Source organism: Aptenodytes patagonicus, chromosome 11, assembly GCF_965638725.1.
Source record: "Aptenodytes patagonicus chromosome 11, bAptPat1.pri.cur, whole genome shotgun sequence".
Taxonomy (NCBI): domain Eukaryota; kingdom Metazoa; phylum Chordata; class Aves; order Sphenisciformes; family Spheniscidae; genus Aptenodytes; species Aptenodytes patagonicus.
This window is the reverse complement of record NC_134959.1, coordinates 12,078,518-12,098,118: the sequence shown is the minus strand read 5'-3', so window position 1 is coordinate 12,098,118 and position 19,601 is coordinate 12,078,518. Positions and strand designations below refer to the sequence as shown.

The following is a 19,601-nucleotide window of genomic DNA, read 5'->3' as shown; positions in this document are numbered from 1 at the left end:
GAAGACCGCTCCTCTCTGGGGCCGTGAGAGCTGCTCAGCCAACACCCACCAGCAGCACTCCAAGGCTACTTGCTTCTCCTCCTCTGGGGTAAAACGGCCTCTCAAGGATATTTTCAGCTCTCCTCTCCGTGATTCAGTATTTCTAAGAGCAGATTACAGGGCGACAGAGCAGGGATGTTAAAACTTACACAGACGAGCAGGGCGGGGATGGGCGTGCAGTGCTTGACGTGGATCATGGCAAGCAAACTTGGCAAGTGGCCTTCTCGGGCACCAGAGAAACATAACCTGGAAATAAGAATAGTAATGCTGAATCCACTGGGTGCACAACAACCTCTTCAATATCTAGCCATATAACGACTCTAATCTCAACCGCCCGCATCGGTCTTGCCATGGAAGGGAGCTGTGGCCTGTGGGTGCTGGGCTGTGACTGGGGAAATGACTAGAGACTACCTGCGTAACCTGGCGTAAGTTATTTAAACTAGACCCTTCGGTATATGAGGCCTTTAATGGCTAATGTCATCTGTGAAATGACCTGCTCTGAGATGCTGAATTACCTCTGAGGAGGAGGACCAAAATCTGTCTGGTCCCTGCCTGCTGGTCAGTGTTGCTTCCTTACCCAGGGTGGGATGAATACTGTGAAGGTTGTGTGGTGATCAGCCATACATAGCCAAGGCATAAAAACCCTCATAGATAATATTTCCAGTGTCAAAAGGGTTTTGGATAGGATTTAACATGCCTTAAGATTTCACTTTTAAGTGCATAACCTGTTACATATGCACTCAGATTTGTTGCATCTCATTATACTCATGGAAGTGCTCAGATAAATAACTTTCCTGAGGTACTTAAGACTTGAGTTGTTTCCTCAAAAAAAATTTATAACTTTTTAATTAAGTTCAGAGAGGTCAATTAATATAAATAGACTTTATAGACTACAATATAATAGACTTTACAGATCCTGGCCCCACTATCAGCAGTGTGCACGCAAAGCATCTTGCCTGAAAGGAGTTTTTCTAGCACGGGAATGAAAATGTCTGTAACTGGGAACAGCACCAGGCCCTAAAACTCCTCTTTGAGCGAAGCACAGTTTAGCTTGCAGCTACTGGAACTTTATTGATGTAAAATTACTTTGGTTCCACGCTAAAGCTGTGTTTGGCTCTTACTGTGAGTTACTCCACATCTGCAGACACTTTCACTAGTTCGTAAGGATTATTTTGCAAGAGATTCCGTGATTCAATATTACATTCGCTTATTCGAAACAGAGCAATTCATAACTGAATGTATCCAACATGCCCAACAACAACCTCATGCTCTACAACATCCAAAACGTCTAGCTAGCATTGCTTTAGCAAATGAAATTAAAACAGCCCCTCCCCAAATTAGATAACGTTCATAAAATTGTACTCCATCTAACCTTGATGAGGTAAAAAGGTATCCATTTATTCCTCCAAATGTAGATAGGGCCACTGAGACTGGCATAACCCAGGAAAAATAGCCCAGTAACTTTTCACCAAATGTCTAAAGCAACAGAAGGCAGAGAAACTGAAATACACTGCAAAGCACAGAACCGAAATCAAAGTGTATTTTAGACATCCAGGGAATGGTTTACTTACTACCGCCACAGCGTTGGAGGACAAGAGCTCTTGGGGTGACATGGCAGTGAAATATGCAATGTTGGTGAACGTATACACAAATGTCACCAATGGGATGGATATGAATATGGCACGAGGTAGGTTCCTAATAAAAGAATTAGGAGGGTAGATAAGAAATTACAGTCATGCACAGCGAGACCACAACAACCGTGTACGGCCCGGGGGAGGTCACCCAGCTGGGTGGGTTCATTGGTTGTTTCTCTGGAGGGGAGCAGCACTTCCATCGGCTCTTTGACCCAGTGCAGGTTGGAGAAGGCTAAAAGTGCTACGAAATGCCACATCTGCAGGAGAGCTCCCTGGGACAAAAATACCATATGGTCCCTTCGGGTTGTTGGTTGGGATCGAGACAGCGTGCTGCTGAAAAATGAAATAGCTGTTTCTCAAAAGCCCTATGTACAGGCACCAGCGGTGGAATAAAATGCCTTGTTTTGCTTTACCTTCACCTGCCCTGAAAAGGAACGGGATCCGGTTGTTCAGGTGGCTTGGCCTTGGCCTTGGCCCGTCCCATGCCGTAAACCTGGTCCGGTCATACAACACCGTGGCAACCTACAGTAGTACAGATGTACTTGACCTCCAATCCAGAGACCTCCTTAGAGGTGGACACCTGAACCATTCTGTATCTAACGCAATAATGCATTTTTTGTTGTGTGTCAGATTTGGAAAGAAGTTTTTAAAAAATGTATTTAACCTTAGTGATTTTGAACAGATTTAGTAAAAATGGGAAGTGTTTTTGGTTATCCAATTATTTTTTTATGTTTTAGTTTCCCCTCAGAGGCTGAAAAAATAATTAAAAAAAAGGCCATTCACTCCTTTTTCTCTATTTCTCAACTAAGGCCGTATTTGCCTTATTTAAGTCATAACTTCTCATTATTCAGCTTTGAAATTGTGGTGGTCCATTAAAATGTTGGTGTTTTATTGAGGGAACACATTACCACACTTTCTTTATTCCTGCCAAGATGTCTGGACATGCACTTTGCCACTCACTAGTGTGAAGGCACATGCAGAGCCGCTCATAAGGCTGCAGCTTTAATTCATTCCCATCCAGGCTGTGTAATAGCTTAAATTCTCCTTGTTTAATTGCTGTGTGCATTGGATGCCCAGAAGCAACTAACGCTCCGAGAGCTGCTCTTGGCATTTGTCATTCCACTTCATCAGCTCAGAAATGTTGAAACATTTGAGCTTTGCTTTACTAAACTAAAATTCACTTTCCCTCCAGCTTTCCCAGCCTGCTTATGATAAATCATTTCCAAGCCCCTTCCCGTACCCAGGACCAGCAGCGACCCGACATTGGTCGCCCCGGCGGGCAGGTGCCCGCAGCCACGCTGGGGCAGGGCGGGCTGCCTTCACCGCGCAACAACTTTCTAATCTTCTCTTTCAGGTGTCTGTGGAAGATCCCCTTTGGGTGAAAAAGCAAAGTGACTTCCAGCATAATTCAACATTTTTGTAATAGAAGTGATTCTCCCTATAGATACTTGTGGGGCATCTCATCAATGGTTAGTTTTCTGCTATAGAAGCACTGTATGATTGAATAGTGCCATAAAGATACCGCTTTGTCTATAGGCTGGTTTGATTCAGTTAATGCCTTGTGCAATATATTTTTAATTTCAGTGATTCTTTAACTTGCCTGCTATCTGTTCTAAACAAAAAATCTCTCTCTCCTTTAGAAAGACTGGTCCCATAGACGTGGAAGGACATTGCTGCAGCTTATTAAATGAATAATATTACCAGATGGCTCCAATGTCTCAGCACTTCAAGAAAATGTGGATGGCATGGAAATGGATACTTGCCTGCGGGGATCAACCAGTTCTTCTGTTACATAGTTCAAGAAGTTCCAGCCACTGAACGCAAATGACCCTTGAAGAAAAGCTAACGCTAAATGCCCCACGGATGGAGTCATCCAAAAATTGAATGCGTTGCTTGGTGTCAGCTCTTCATAGTTTCCTGCACAGAGAGCGCAAGCAAGAGGTTAAGCCATCCCTACCTACCAGAGATACTGGAAAAAAGGTAAACTTTTGCTTTTTATTCTTTATTTTTATTCATTATTCCTTATTGGATTTGGGACTTCATGCTCTTCATGTCACCATGGGCTGGCATTGCACTTGCAGTGCTTTCTGCGGGACGGTGTCCTGGGGAGGCAGCTCGGGCTGTACGCACGGGCATCCCTCACTGCCACCTGTGCCGCAGCACCAGTGTCACCGCTGCGACTCATGGGACCCTTTGCCAACCTGCACTGTCTGAGGATGCCTCCTTAGCGGAGTAAATTCCTACCTGTTCTTAATGCGGTTTTCTTTTACAAGAATTTGGTGTTGTTTAGTAGAAATATTGAAAAATAAAATGTCTACGGGGCTGGAAGATTTGTCAAGATTGTGGGACTATTACCACTGAGAAAACAAGTTTTCTGCTCTCTGTAAATGTCATATTTCATCTTCCTTTATATGACTCATCATATACACGATAAAAACATTGTGAGCCTTTTGTGTTTTCTGCTTTCCACTAAGTTGGTGAATCAGCGAGACTTTTTTTTGCCTATTTTTAATCTTATAAGTGACTTTTTGTAGGAAATAAGACTAGTGCCCAAAATGAAGCAGGTGTCTTCCTGCCCTAGGCAAGGCATCGCTTATTCATTTTCCACTCAGAGCACTTCAAATTTAAGGAACATACAACAGATTAAAAAATTTCAGTAACTATTCCAAAACATCCTCATCTGCCCTCCTTTGTTCTATCAAAACCGACAAGGTGGGCCAGAAAGAGACTTGTTTAAGGGGATACAGCTGATTTCTCTGTTGTGCCATCCTTTCCACGGCTGTGTGGGCATACAGCCCCACAGCTTGGCTAAACCCAGCGCTCCTTTGGGTCAGTTTGTAAGGAGGAAACAGTGCAGTAAGTGGGAAAAATCAAGTCTATCAACAGTACCATACCCATGTTCGAGTTGTCTCACAGAGTACCTTTAAAGATCTGTATGAAGCCCACAATAATGATAAGGGCCAGGGCTAAGAGTTTTCCTGCTGTAAATATATCCTGAATGCGTGTTGCCCATCGAACGCTGGAGCTGTTCACCCAGGTCAGGAGGACTGGAGAGCAAAAGACTGAATTCAGTGAAATGAAATTATGTTTATTAAAGAACACACAGTCAAAGCATTGAGAAACACAGACTGACACGCACGTTCCTGTGGGGAGCTCTAGCGTGGCCGGGAGTGAGGGTGAGGAGGAGCGTTGCCTTTCCCTAGGAGAATCCCATCTGCAGGGTCATCCCTGGCAGCCAGCGGCCTTCCCCTCTTGGGCACTGCTGTTGGAGCTCCCCCCAGCTCTAGTAATTGTGCCTGAGTAGTACTCAACGTGCAGGGATCGCTACCTCCTCATGGAAACGGTGAACGTTTTCAGTCCCCGTAGCTCTGGTTTGCTTTTGCTGGCTCTGTAAGTAATTAATGCAGAGCCGGTGGCGTGCTGCGCTTCCTACATACTTGCATTTGTGAATGTAAAAGAAGACTAGGAAGGGCTCAAATGGTGGTGGGTAACCTGTGCTGGTGGGTAAGCCATGCCAGTGGGTCACCCGTGCCGAGTGCCCATGGCTCTGCAGGGAGCACAGCACTGCCCCACGCCACAAGCTCACCTGCCACCACTTTCCCTGGGACCTGCAGGGATTCGGGTGCCGTTGTGCCCCGCTCCAGCCCACTGTGCTTGCTGTGGGCAAGTGGGAAAGGACTGAATATCCCGCACTGGTCACGGTGCCTGTCCTGGGACCTCCCTGCTTGTCTTTTGGGTTGTTGCCATGACCCCAGCCTGGTTGGAGCTGGGGTCCCATGTAAAACCGAGGCAAGCTTTGTGCGTGTGCAAGAAGCAAATACTCACGTAAACACACCATGGAGAGGATCCTGGAGGCATTATAGGGGGGGATACAGTTAGGGAAGACGGGCTGCAGGACATAGTTTGAGAAGGTCAGCGCAATGACGGCCAGACTGGTCGGGTACATGATAAGCACGGCGCTCCACAGCAGCAGAAACCTGAAAAGACAAGAAAAAGCACAAGAAAGCAGTGCTGGGGGTGTGCTGGAGGAGGTAACGCACACTCGGCTGTGCAGTGCTTCGGGACAGCTCCCGAGGCATCAGGACTGAGCACCTTCATCCCGATCACACCTAACAGTCACCTACTTGTGCCTCTCCTCATCCTTTTTCCCATCTTCCCAGTGCAATCTGGATTTTAAATTAAACATTTTTAAGCAAAGCACAGTTTAGGGACGTATGGAAGAGTGAGGATTATGCCCAGTGGGCATGCTTTGATTTAGCTCTGTATGTCAGAGTGAAAGCATCTCTGTTGCCCCTGGGCTGACGTGTTGCCGCAGCAGGTGGCAGTCCCTACATTGAAGGAATCTCTGAATTGTTTCGGCAGGGCACCCAGCTGTGGGCCAGCTGCACTCTTGGGGCTGCTACTGGCTCCCCACCGGTCATTGGGGCATTTCTTGTCACCATTGTGGTTGGCTCTGCGACCTGGGCCAGAGCAGTTTAGTGCTGCAGTATTCTGCGATTGCTCAGCTGGGGTCCACCCAGGCTGGTTGTCTGCCTCCAACTGTAGCTGAAGATGATTGCACCGAATGAGGTAACCTTGCAAATATAAAGTGTGAGATATTTTGGTTTCTCACTCTGGGAAAAGGAAAAAAAAATACTTATCTTATAAAAGCAGCAGTGGATCTGGTTAGTATTTTAAAATATTTGAAGTATTATTATTTCTGTAGTGAGAAGTAGTCATTGCAAGAAAGTGAAATCCTTCTTGCTGCGTACATACACACAGAGATACATACACATTAATTCATTCATATACATGCACAAATGTAATGTGCAGGGACACCCAGCACAAATGAGGATCAGCAATGATATATCCAAATAAGACAGTATAATTTCCAGATTACGTGGGTTGCTCTTTTAAAGGCTGCTCCCTCCCAGCATGCTGCCTGCTGCCAGCCCCTTAAATCTGGCTCAGCTGGGGGAGTCCTTCCTGGTGCCTTTAACCTGGAGGGAGGGAGTGCTGCTTGCTGGGTTCTCCTTGGGCTGAGGCGGTAAGTGTCTCTCAGTCCCATCCTTTACTTTGCCTTGCTGTTTTTGAGAAGTATGGGGCAATCTGACACTTCCTTTTTCTTACTAACTACCAGAGAGTTAATTTGGTAAACTGGCATGATGCAAGAGCTGGTTACCTTCCCAAATGGCACTGTTGTTTTTAAAACTCAGGGTCTTTTTACTTTCTCTTTATTTTGTTGTGTGAATAATTTTTTTTTTTTTTCCCAATTTCTAATGTTTTTCATCATGGTGCAGAGCAGTTTCCTCCAGTAATTGCTTTGTGCTATTTAGTGCTGTGGGTGGTGTATCCAGCTTGGGGTAGCTCTGCTTGCTGGGTGAGTTAACCCAGCTGGTCCCCACTGAAGCCTAAATATGACTTAGACTGCAATAATAGTCCGGGAGGTCCCGGGTGACTGGAGGCTTGCCAATGTGATGCCCATCTACAAGAAGGGCCGGAAGGAGGATCCGGGGAACTACAGGCCTGTCAGCCTGACCTCGGTGCCAGGGAAGATGATGGAGTGGTTCATCTTGAGGGCGCTCACAAGGCATGAGCGAGACAACCAGGGGATCCGGCCTAGCCAGCACGGATTCATGAGAGGCAGGTCCTGCTTGACCAACCTGATCTCCTTCTATGACCAGGTGACCCGCCTAGCGGATGAGGGAAAGGCTGTGGATGTGGTCTACCTGGACTTCAGCAAGGCCTTTGACACCGTCTCCCACAGCATTCTCCTAGAGAAGCTGGCGGCTCACGGCTTAGACAGGTGGACTCTGCGCTGGGTCAAAAACTGGCTGGACGGCCGGGCCCAGAGAGTTGTGGTGAATGGAGTTACATCCAGTTGGCGGCCGGTCACAAGCGGTGTTCCCCAGGGCTCAGTACTGGGGCTGGTCTTGTTTAATATCTTTATCGATGATCTGGATGAGGGGATTGAGTGCACCCTCAGTAAGTTTGCAGATGACACCAAGTTGGGTGGGAGTGTTGATCTGCTCGAGGGTAGGAAGGCTCTGCAGAGGGACCTGGACAGGCTGGATCGATGGGCCCAGGCCAGCTGTATGAGGTTCAACAAGGCCAAGTGCCGGGTCCTGCACTTCGGCCACAACAACCCCATGCAGCACTACAGGCTTGGGGAAGAGTGGCTGGAAAGCTGCCCCTGTACTCGGCCCTGGTGAGGCCGCACCTCGAATACTGTGTTCAGTTTTGGGCCCCTCACTACAAGAAGGACGTCGAGGTGCTGGAGCGTGCCCAGAGAAGGGCAACGAGGCTGGTGAGGGGTCTGGAGAACAAGTCTTATGAGGAGCGGCTGAGGGAACCGGGGTTGTTTAGCCCGGAGAAAAGGAGGCTGAGGGGAGACCTCATCGCTCTCTACAACTACCTGAAAGGAGGTTGTAGTGAGGTGGGGGTCGGTCTCTTCTCCCAAGTAACTAGTGATAGGACGAGAGGAAATGGCCTCAAGTTGTGCCAGGGGAGGTTTAGATTGGATGTGAGGAAAAATTTCTTTACTGAAAGAGTGGTTAAACATTGGAACAGGCTGCCCAGGGAAGTGGTTGAGTCCCCATCCCTGGAGGTATTTAAAAGACGAGTAGATGAGGCACTTAAGGACATGGTTTAGTGGGCCTGGTGGTGTTGGGTTGACGGTTGGACTCGATGATCTTAGAGGTCTTTTCCAACCTCAATGATACTATGATTCTATGAATAATTTGCTGATAGAGTTAGGATGCTGGTGGTGCTGAGTGAGGTCAAGTTCAGCCCTCATTGCCCCTGTACAAGCCCCAGCTGTGTGTGCCTGGCAGTGCTGCTGGCAGGGCTCAGGCAGAGCTGCATCCATGGGGCCATGGGGTTTGGTGGGCAGAGCTACCAGCTCTTCCCTGTCACATTTATCTTAGCCCATACAATTTATGTAGGCCGAGAACTGTGTTCAGCTAAAAACGTTCAGTGGGGAGAATGATTCTGAAAACAGTATTTCAGGCAAAATTGGCCCTTGCTTCTGTGTTGTAATATGGAGTGCGTTACAGTTGGTGTTGGGCAGAATACGGTTTAATGGGAATGTGAATAATTCAGTAGATTTCTGACAGTCAATTTGTTTCATGCTGAATTGAAATACATGTAGGACTGATAACACCAATTAAAGTAAATGCAAAATTTTAGCAGAGGATGACAAAGTTGCACTGTCAAATGGGAAGCTCAAACAAGAGATGGCATTAAAATAAGAAAGAAGCTTGCCTAAGATGTATGCCCACTTTTATCTTGTTTTTCCAGGTAAGTTTTAACCAAAGCCTGGTTCTGAGAAAAAGATATCCACGCTGGTCACTCAGATCGCATTCATGTCCCTGAACATCCAGCTGTTGGGGACGGGGCTGCACCGTTGAGCACTTCCCTTGCTCTTCTTGCAGTGCTGTCGGTGGCTGCCAGGGGCAGGATCAGGATCCAGAGGCCCAGCTGGCTGGGGATGGCTGTTCTTGAGTTAAATTGCTCATGGGGAGGTGGCGTTTGCTGTGGCTGGCAGGCAGGGATTAATCCCAATATGATTATCCAACACTGAGCCTTCTAGGAAGTCTTTGCTTTTAAAGCACCACATTTTATCATCTGTTGTGTAGGAAGAGTTAAGAGCACAATCTCCTTAGCAAAGAACAACTGTTCCAGATCAGCTATAATTAATTTAAGTGACACAGGGCTGAAATTTCCTGCAGACATAACTGAGTTTCAGATGTCCTTGCTATTGCAGTGCACACAATTTGACAAATTGAGGTGCAAGCTGAAGGGCTGGAGGTATGCTTTCTGCCCTAGGCAGTAGTACAGAGGGAGCGTAACCAGTGCTGGGAGCCCAAAGTCCAGCTTGAAGCAGGGAGATGTCATGGTGGCACACCTGGAGTTACTTTGCCCGGCTCTTCAAATGGAAAGTGGGGGAATTACTGCCCCGAGGGCTGAGTTGTGGCACTGAGGATGTCAGGAGCTGAACCCTATCTGACAGGCTTTCACAGTTACTCAGTGATTTACAGCACTACAAGAACCTGAGAAGTTAAATCTTCTCTCGTTGCTCACTAAGAAGTGAGCAGACCTTTAGAAACAGGCTTGAGACAGCTGAATGTAGAGAAAAAAGAAGATGTAGCTGCTCTTGTGATATCTCTCCCCGCCCCCCCCCCCCGAGCATTGGAGTTTGTGTGGGAAATCTGAGCTCCTGCATGTGCTGATGGGAAAAGGGCTGGTAAAATAACTTCCCTGCCTGTATTCTGAGCAAACCATGGTTGTGTGTAACGAGTGTCAATACCTGCTAGCTGGATGGCCTCTGCTGTGTTTTTTGTTGTTGAGTCTGATCCAAAGTCCATTAAAGTTAATGGCTAACCTCCCATCAATGTGCGTGTGCATTAGATAATATTATAATATTGTAATATTATAAAATTAGATAATATATTAGATATCTATATATATCTAGATATATAATAGATATATAGAGATATCTATATATACCTATTATATATATTAGATATCTATATAATAGATAATATATTAGATAATATCGGCAGTGTGCCCAGGCGGCCAAGAAGGCCAATGGCATCCTGGCCTGTATCAGAAATAGTGTGGCCAGCAGGAGTAGGGGAGTGATCGTGCCCCTGTACTCGGCACTGGTGAGGTCACACCTCGAATACTGTGTTCAGTTTTGGGCCCCTCACTACAAGAAGGACGTTGAGGTGCTGGAGCGTGTCCAGAGAAGGGCAACGAGGCTGGTGAAGGGTCTGGAGAACAAGTCTTATGAGGAGCGGCTGAGGGAACCAGGGTTGTTTAGCCCGGAGAAAAGAAGGCTCAGGGGAGACCTCATCGCTCTCTACAACTACCTGAAAGGAGGTTGTAGCGAGGTGGGGGTCGGTCTCTTCTCCCAAGTAACTAGTGATAGGACGAGAGGAATTGGCTTCAAGTTGCGGCAGGGGAGGTTTAGATTGGATGTGAGGAAAAATGTCTTTACTGAAAGAGTGGTTAAACATTGGAACAGGCTGCCCAGGGAAGTGGTTGAGTCCCCATCCCTGGAGGTATTTAAAAGATGTGTAGATGAGGTGCTTAGGGACATGGTTTAGTGGGCACGGTGGTGTTGGGTTGATGGTTGGACTCGATGATCTTAGAGGTCTTTTCCAACCTTAATGATTCTATGATCTCTAATTATCTGCTGCTCCCTGCTCCCCCCCCCCCATTTTAGAAACATGCTGGAATAAGTGACAATCTGTGGTGAGACATGCTGCTTTTGGGAAGGTGTAGCATTCATGTGGAAGCGCCAGTCATCCCTGGACCAAAACTGAGTTTTTTGCAGATATCGCTGCATACTAATTTCCTCACCTGTGGAAAGAAATGAACAGCGTGTTTTGATCTGGGTCTCTAACAGTCTAGTGGACTTGGTAAAATTGGTTCTCAAACATATATTTGGGATGTGCCTGTACTCCCACGAGGATCTCACATTAGATATAAAATATCATGGAGTCAAAGCAGCCTGTGAAAATAGAAAATTAGAGTGTACCCTGCTTGTGTGTCATTAACAAAAGGAAACAGTTTGAAATAGATGCTGTAGTACAGATCACCTTGTCACAGGAGAAGCTGAACTGGTTTAAGAAAGTTGGAGCTAGTTTCAATATTATTAATATTATCCTACACTGCTGAAAGAATTATTGCCTTTGGAAAGTTTAGATTTTTGCAACAACAACAACAAAAAGGAAACATAGGAGTATATTTGAAGCATGTTTTACTTGCAGTCTGGAGTGACACTTATCAAAGCTTTGGCTTAGAGCTCTCCGCTGATTTCAGTACTATTGATTTTTAGCAAGGACGTATGTCTAGTCATCAGTCACTGCTGGTAAAGCAGCTACGTTACTTGCAGCGTTATTGCTGAGCATTCAGAAGAAGTTGTATTCGTGAGAAATGCACTAGTGGGTTTTTCATGAAGCTGAATTTGTTCATTGTCTTCTGCAAGAATACATATTAAGCCTATTGTTTACTACTTTGGGTAATGTTCTTTTTATGATCTATACAGACATGCAAGCCCATATGCATATAAGATGAGCTGCACTCAGATGGCTCCAGCAGCACGGGATGTGACACATTCCCTGCAGTTAGTGTGCTCATACACAAATGCTATTTAAAACTAAGATGATTTCTAAATGAAGACGAAAACAGGAAGTCTGCTCTCTGGCCTGACCAGAGCCCAGTGCGACAGAAGCCCTCCCTTGCCTCTTCCTTCTCCCCTGGCCGGAGCTGCCAGGGAGTGTCCCTTCTGCAGGGTAATCTCCAGCTGAGTTTTGCCATCACCACTGCTTTCAGCAGCATTTCGTGCGCTGCCCTTTAGCTGTACTCAGACTTGGAGCAGGGCTGCTGCTCTGCAGCCAGAGCTTCTGCCAGCTCAGGAGATGGCCCTGTCCTGCCTCTCTCTTTTATTCTATTCACCTTCTTACATCACACCTAGCGGTGTTACGAATTTTTTTTTAATTTATGCAACCAACTATCAATACTGGCAGGCACAGAAGCTGGGGTACGTAGTACTCTAATGGCTGTTAAAATCAAATAGTACTTCTTTGTTCCTTATACCTATGCAGGAAAACATAATAAATGGGGAGGATTTTGGGGGGCAGGGACAAGACAACAGAAGTGAAGAGGAGATGTTGTGGTCTGAGTGGGTATGGCACGTGCTCCTATAATAAACAACTTTGTGTGAATAGACCAAACCATCCAGGTTTGCCATTTGGGAAAATCCTTTGGCAGATGTGCTAAAGCTTTGTGTGCTGAATTTGATGTTCTTTGCTGTAGAAGGATTAAATCAGAAGAGAAAATTGAACTTTTGGAGAAGCAGTGTTTTCCTCCTCAGGGGAGGCACAGTGCAGGCTCCCAAAGGGTCCTTTTTAGCTCAGAGCCCCACGCGTGAGTGCCAGTGGGGGAATGGGCACTTCCGAAGTGGAAAACTGAAGGTGCCTGTGAGAGTTCCCCAAAGCTGCAGGCTTTAGGTGGTGGCTCAGCAAAGTGCAGCAGGGTGCAATCCCAGCCAGGCTTTACTGGAAAATATGACTGACACCCCCCCCCCTTTTTACACTAAAACCTACCTGGAGGCTTCTTGCTTAAGGCAACCCTTTGTCATACTTACGACATGGTTTATTTTCTTGGGAGAAAAGGTAAAGTCTCTTTGCAAAGCAAGAATGGGAGCACTGCTTCCCTTCAGGTGACAAGGTTGTGCTTTTTTGATATTGCTTGTGCATTGCAAGCCTGGACACTAAGCGAGCTGCTGCCGCAGCAGAGGTCCCTGCTGTGAGGTGAGAGCGTTGCTCTGTCCCCAGGTAAATGCTGGGTAGCGATCAATCAACGGGCGTGTGATTTGTTACAGTAATTGCATAGCCTGGTGCTTTCTGGTACCATGCAAATTCTCTGAACATAGAATCATAGAATCATTAAGGTTGGAAAAGACCTCTAAGATCATCGAGTCCAACCGTCAACCCAACACCACCAGCCCCACTAAACCATGTCCCTAAGCACCTCATCTACACATCTTTTAAATACTTCCAGGGATGGGGACTCAACCACTTCCCTGGGCAGCCTGTTCCAATGTTTCACCACTCTTCCAGTAAAGAAATTTTTCCTCACATCCAATCTAAACCTCCCCTGACACAACTTGAGCCCATTTCCTCTTGTCCTATCGCTTGTTACTTGGGAGAAGAGACCCACACCCACCTCGCTACAACCTCCTTTCAGGTAGTTGTAGAGAGCGATGAGGTCTCCCCTCAGCCTCCTTTTCTCCAGGCTAAACAACCCCAGTTCCCTCAGCCGCTCCTCATAAGACTTGTTCTCCAGACCCTTCACCAGCCTCGTTGCCCTTCTCTGGACATGCTCCAGCACCTAATGTGTTACAGAGAGTGAGCTGAGGAACAACTAAAGCCAGGTTTAGTTGTACTTGATTTCTACTTTTTCTTTTTCTCCCCTAGAAAGCATAATTCTTTTGGTTTTGTGGAACTCTGATGGTTTCTGGCCTCCCTCACAGTGATATTCCCAGGATAGCACTTGTGACCGCTTGTGCAGTTTTATGCTCTGTTTTCATGGTCCTTGCTTGCAGACTCTGTTCCCGGGAGCAGGCGATGGGGGAAGCTGCTGACCGCCTGCTGCAGCGTCCTGGGGGAGCAGGGGCTTTGCCGTGCAGCTCCTGCTCTCCATGAGAGAACAAACCTCAGTGAAGATGAGTTGAGATTTTGGCTAACCAAGCCAATGTTGTTGTTACCTCAATCCGTGCTGTGATGCCAGTGTAATTTTCTATGCAAAGTGGGACAAGGTTCAGAGGAGTGATTCCTCCAACTGAAGAAACATGGACTTTCATGAGAACTAGTATAAAGCAACGGCTTAAGTCTGACAAGCATCAGAAAACTACCTTGTCACCTAGCATGTTTTCAGATGCTGGCTGTGCCCAGTGCCTGGGTGGCACTGAGCCGAGGCAGACACGAGCAAGGGCACAGTGCATGGGACGGGGTGACAGCCTACCAGCGTTAAGCCTGTGCTGATTTACTCTAGCTCAGCAGCCAGCTCAACTGTTACGAGTTTGTTTTCCGTCTCAAATGAGAAGGAATATTCTTTTCTTGTTTTCCTTCTTCTTTGTCTAGTTTGCAGTTATGGTGCTTATTTTTCACAAATAAAACACCAACATGTGGCATGGCCTCTTTACTTGCAAGTAAGTGAGCTGGTCAGAAAGTTTTGGTGCTTCTCTAGTGAGCTGTTGGCTCACAGGCTATTGATTTCATTTTTCTTGTTGAAGACACAATAAAATATACAGTCAAATATAAATGATTACCTCTTCTTCCTTGTCCCTTCCTCCCTTAGCCACACTATTCCATTCGTGGTATTTTCAAAGAGAAATCATTCCCTGAGTTAGCATTTCCCCCTCTTTGAATTTACACCACTTATTTTGTACAGTTGCAGTAAGTGAGGCAGCGCTGCAAGCGGGCACCTGTGCCTGAGACGCTTCTGTGGACAAATCTTTCTCCAGCAATTTTCTGTATTCTACTGTAGGAAAGTCTCACAATGTAATGCCAGAGAAATATTTGCTGCCTTCTGCACTGATAGTTAAAGGAGGACTTTGGCTTATGGGAAGTAGCTCTAGCCTGGCTTCCCTGATGCGTGAAGCTCCTCAATATAAGGTACTAATCTTTTATGGTTGGTACGCAGGAATGTCACTTGGACACAGCGTCATTTACAGCACCGTTCTTTCCTTTCATGGACTTTTATTGAGTTAGAGAGGGAAGTGAAAGCATCTGTAGCTCTGCGTAGGGGCGATTTGGTATTTCTAATGAGAGCAGAAAGAATGACTTTGCAAAAGCATTTTACTGACAAATGTTTCCTGTCTCTTCCAAGTCAGATATCTCTTCCACACTTAATATACTTAGTATAAACATGTTTTCAAATTACTTTATAGAGATAGGGTACTTACCCAGCTAACCCACCAAAAATCTCTGTGACGTAGGAATAATCCCCTCCTGATTTGGGGATAGTGACTCCAAGTTCAGCGTAACATAGCGAGCCAAGGGCAGCCACCCCGCCACCAAGCACCCAAATAATGAGAGCGAGTCCCACTGAGCCAGTGTGCTCCAAAACTCCTTTTGGTGAAATAAAGATCCCAGAACCAATGATATTACCTGGAAAGGACAAAAGGTTTGCAGTGAGGTAAAAGAAAGCGAGAAATGCACTTTTTGTTTTTTTAATTAAAAAAAAAAAAAAGGCAAACCCACAGCCCCCAACCAACCAACCAAGAATCCCCCACCAAATCCTCTCTTCCAGATTTTGCTTGATTGTATTTTATCTGTTTATGCCCTGGGGAAAGTGTTGCTGTTTATCAGTAATCAAGGATGGTAAGCCCGTGCTCAGTTCTGCTGAAGCATGGTAAGGCTCAGGTGAGCATCTGTGTTTGCAACTAGCGGTTTTGTGGCACGAACTCAGACAGCTGCTGTCACCTGCCATGCCCAAGTATTTTATCGAAAGGAGTTAGAAGCGTCCTTGTAATGAAGATTTTCACCTCCTCCTGAGAGGAATCTAAATAAGATAAGGCCCATCTTCAGGGGGGTTGGGAAGTCAAAAACCCCTCCATAGCATTATCTATAACGTAGGGGCCAAGAGGTGCTCTTGCCACCAGGGCAGATTTAAGATTGTGCTTGAAAAGTCATCTCAAGTTTCAAATATTAGAAATTAATTAACATTTTATGTTTGCAATACCTGTGCTGCTTAGTCATTGCCCATAGATTTTTAAAGGGATATTGTGGAGTGACTGAAATATCGGACAATGTGGACTTTGTCCTACTAATTTTGTTTAATTAGCATGTGAGCTGAGGTAGTGCTGGGTGTAGGAGGGGAGTGCTGGATATCACAGATGCTCTTTGTTTGTGTGGGGCTGGCGCATGGTTGTCCTCCCAGACCAGCGGGAACTGCTCTGCAAAAGGTGCTTCATAGCTTCCTAGGGTCTGGAAGGAGACTTTTTTTTGTCAGTCTTGGGACTTTTTGAGCAATATCTGAATAGCACTCTTTTCCCAAAAGGATGTGAAGACCCTGATGTTGTAGGACTCTGCTGAGGGCTTTCTTCTTTTGTGAGTTAGTATTAAAATCTTCACTGACAGAGTTGAGTTTCAGCCTATGCTGTTGAACAGCATTTCTTACCAGTGTAGATACGAAAATAAAATACTGGATACCGGTCGTTAATGAGGTATTGTCATCTAAACCAGTATTGTCATCTAAACAGCTTCTCGGCAGCCTTTGAACCTGCACGTCATCAAATCTAAGCTGTCTTCCTCCCCTCTGCTTTTCAGCTTGTAATGTATAGCAAGTTCCCTAAACACATCTAGTTATGCCAAATTTTGCTGCATTTGGCTTCAATTCTGTCCTCATGTTTCTTAAAGCAACTTCTGGAAGTGCGGCTCATCCAGCTGGTCTGCGCTGGTTGTGCTCGTCCGTAGCTGTGTGTTTGCAGCATGCGTGTTGAAGCAGATAACTCTATCTGTGCTTTGGAATGAAATTAAGGTAGAAAATAGACAACTCTGGCAACTGATAAGTAGGTGCCTGCTTCCCAGCAAGAGCGGGAGGGTGGAAGGCTGCGGGGGCAGCCCTGCTGCTGCCGAATCCCTGCCAGATTGCCCAGAGGGTTTTGGGCTTCTTGGAGCAACGGGCTGCTTGAGGCATGAGGGTCTTGCCGCAGGTGAAGCTATTCCCCGAGTATTAAAGCGTTAGTATTGCACTGCAATGGCAAACCAGAGGATCTGACTAAATACAATAATATGTAATGCAATAAAGATACATTCTTGGGATGGGGTGGTGGGACATGTGCTGTGCATTTGCTGTTTGCTGGCACGTCAGCTTGTGAAAGGGCAGTGCTGCGTATGAGGGCTGTGTCAGTGTAAAAGCTGGCTTTTCAATGTGCAGTTGAACCACATTATGAAGTGCCCCCAGGCAGCTCAATCTGTGGTGCGGCGGCTTCAAGTAAGGCTGGCCAAGCACGGCAGTAAGGAAATAGTGGTACAGATTAAAGAAACTGATGCAGACCCCCCACAAGCTGTGAAATCGGTTTAAAAAGGCATGACACTGAAAGAAATTTTTTCAACTTTTGATTTTAATTTGTAAGCTTTGCAGCTGGCCATGTTCCCCTGTGTAAAAGTCCTTCCACGGGCATGGGCAGGCCAGAGTAATTTTCTTTTTAGGTGAAAGTTGAGAGCCACAGCTGCCATTTTAGAAAATAAGTTGAATAGCACCAAAATTTTGATAATGCCTTTAAAGCAACAGTATTAAATCTTATATCATCCCTGAAAGCCATGTAAAAAGAAAAAAAGATTTGCTAGTGTATTGTTAAAGGGCTCAGCAAGCGACTTCTGTAGCTAGCTGGTCTGTCTCTGTGACAGTGCTCAACCTGCTCCCACAGATGACGGATTTTGGAGCATGAGCTATGGGGTACCTCTGTACAGTGATGTGGGGGACCCTCCCACCATGTCTGACACCATCCTCTGCAGACGGGTGCAGCGCTGCATGAAGGCTGGGGCCATCTCTCCAGGTCTCACTTAAAAAGTGGCAAAATGCAAGGCAGGGGCAGGTTTGTATTCAAGAAGGAGCTGCATATGCAAGGAAACAGATTACAGGTTGACTCGAAGGCTATTTAAAGTTTTCCTTTTGGCACAGGGGACAGCCATGCAAATCCCCTCCCTCCACCCCAAATTGGGGCCCAGGGTGCAGGGATGCCCCTTTGGCACCACAGCTCACATACAAAGAAATGGGAAGGTGTAAAATGGGTGGAAGCAGGGAGATTAGCAAGGGAAAGGGAACAGCCAGCCCTGCCCACCCATGGTCTTCCCTCCTTCCCCCCTGGAGCTGGTGGCGGTGGCCGGGTTGGGGTCAGTGGCTCCCAGTCCAGAGGCTGTAAAATATGATGTGAAGGACTGCAGTTTACTCTAGAGAGGAGCTCTAGAGTAAACTGCAAATGTACTGACAATATTTGTAAGGAATACATTTTTGTGTGCATGGGCTGCTTTCTTTAATGTCCGTGATGCACAGATAAGATTAAGCCAGAAATAACTGGCTTAAATAGTGATGGAGGAGATTGGGGGTAAAGCTTAGAAAAATCTTGGCAGTGTTGAGATCTTTAGCCATGGTGGGAATCCCTGGGGAAGACTGAGGGATACGAAGGCAGAGGTACTCAATGACTTCTTGCCTCGGTCTTCACCGGCAAGTGCTTGAGCCTTACCATCCAAGCCACAGAAGGCAAAGGCGGGGACTGGGAGAATGAAGAGCCGCCCACTGTGGGAGAAGATCAGGTTTGAGACCATCTAAGGCACCTGAAGGTGCACAAGTCCATGGGACCCAATGAGATCCATCTGCAGGTCCTGAAGGAACTGGCGGATGAAGTTGCTAAGCCACTATCCATCGTATTTGAGAAGTCATGGCAGCCTGGTGAAGTTCCCACTGACTGGAAAAGGGGAAACATAACCCCCATTTTTAAAAGGGGAAAAAAGGAAGACCCAGGGAACTACAGGCCGGTCAGTCTCACCTCTGTGCCTGGGAAGATCATGGAACAGATCCTCCTGGAAGCTATGCTAAGGCACATGGAGGACAGGGAGGCGATTCGAGACAGCCAGCATGGCTTCACCAAGGGCAAGTCCTGCCTGCCTGACCTAGTGGCCTTCTATGATGGAGTGACCACATCAGTGGACATGGGAAGGGCTACAGATGTGGTCTGTCTGGACCTCTGTAAGGCCTTTGACACGGTCCCCCACAACATCCTTCTCTCTAAACTGGAGAGGTATGGATTTGATGGGTGGACTGTCCGGTGGGTGAGGAATTGGTTAGATGGTCGCATCCAGGGGGTAGTGGTCAACGGCTCAGTGTCCAGATGGGGATTGGTGACAAGTGGCGTCCCTCAGGGGTGCGTATTGGGACCGGTACTGTTTGATATCTTCATCAATGCCATAGACAGTGGGATCAAGTGCACCCTCAGCAAGTTTGCAGATGACACCAAGCTGAGTGGTGCGGTCGACACGCCAGAGGGATGGGATGCTGTCTAGAGGGACCTGGACAAGGTTGAGAAGCGGGCCTGTGTGAACCTCATGAGGTTCAACAAGGCCAAGTGCAAGGTCCTGCACCTGGGTCAGGGCAACCCCCAGTATCAATACAGGCTGGGTGATGAAGGGATTGAGAGCAGCCCTGCTGAGAAGGACTTGGGGGTACTGGTGGATGAAAAGCTGGACGTGAGCCAGCAATGTGCGCTCCCAGCCCAGGCGGCCAGTCGTATCCTGGGTTGCATCAAAAGGAGCGTGGCCAGCAGGTCGAGGGAGGTGATTCTGCCCCTCTACTCTGCTCTGGTAAGACCCCACCTGGAGGACTGCGTCCAGCTCTGGAGCCCTCAGCATAAGAAAGACACGGACCTGTTGGAGC

The 19,601-nt window shown here is 46.8% G+C and overlaps 1 protein-coding gene across 1 annotated transcript in view; it reads right to left on the bottom strand.

Annotated features, from left to right (window-relative positions):
* Positions 1-19,601, bottom strand: part of SLC7A10 (solute carrier family 7 member 10) — a 49,283-nt gene that overhangs the window by 4,927 nt on the left and 24,755 nt on the right. The window contains exons 2-8 of the mRNA XM_076348829.1: positions 15,130-15,334; positions 5,499-5,650; positions 4,595-4,720; positions 3,437-3,590; positions 1,611-1,734; positions 1,412-1,515; positions 189-285 (exon numbers count right to left, since the gene is read on the bottom strand). Coding sequence (XP_076204944.1) covers positions 189-285; positions 1,412-1,515; positions 1,611-1,734; positions 3,437-3,590; positions 4,595-4,720; positions 5,499-5,650; positions 15,130-15,334 — 962 coding nt within the window. The remainder of the gene's footprint in view (positions 1-188; positions 286-1,411; positions 1,516-1,610; positions 1,735-3,436; positions 3,591-4,594; positions 4,721-5,498; positions 5,651-15,129; positions 15,335-19,601) is intronic.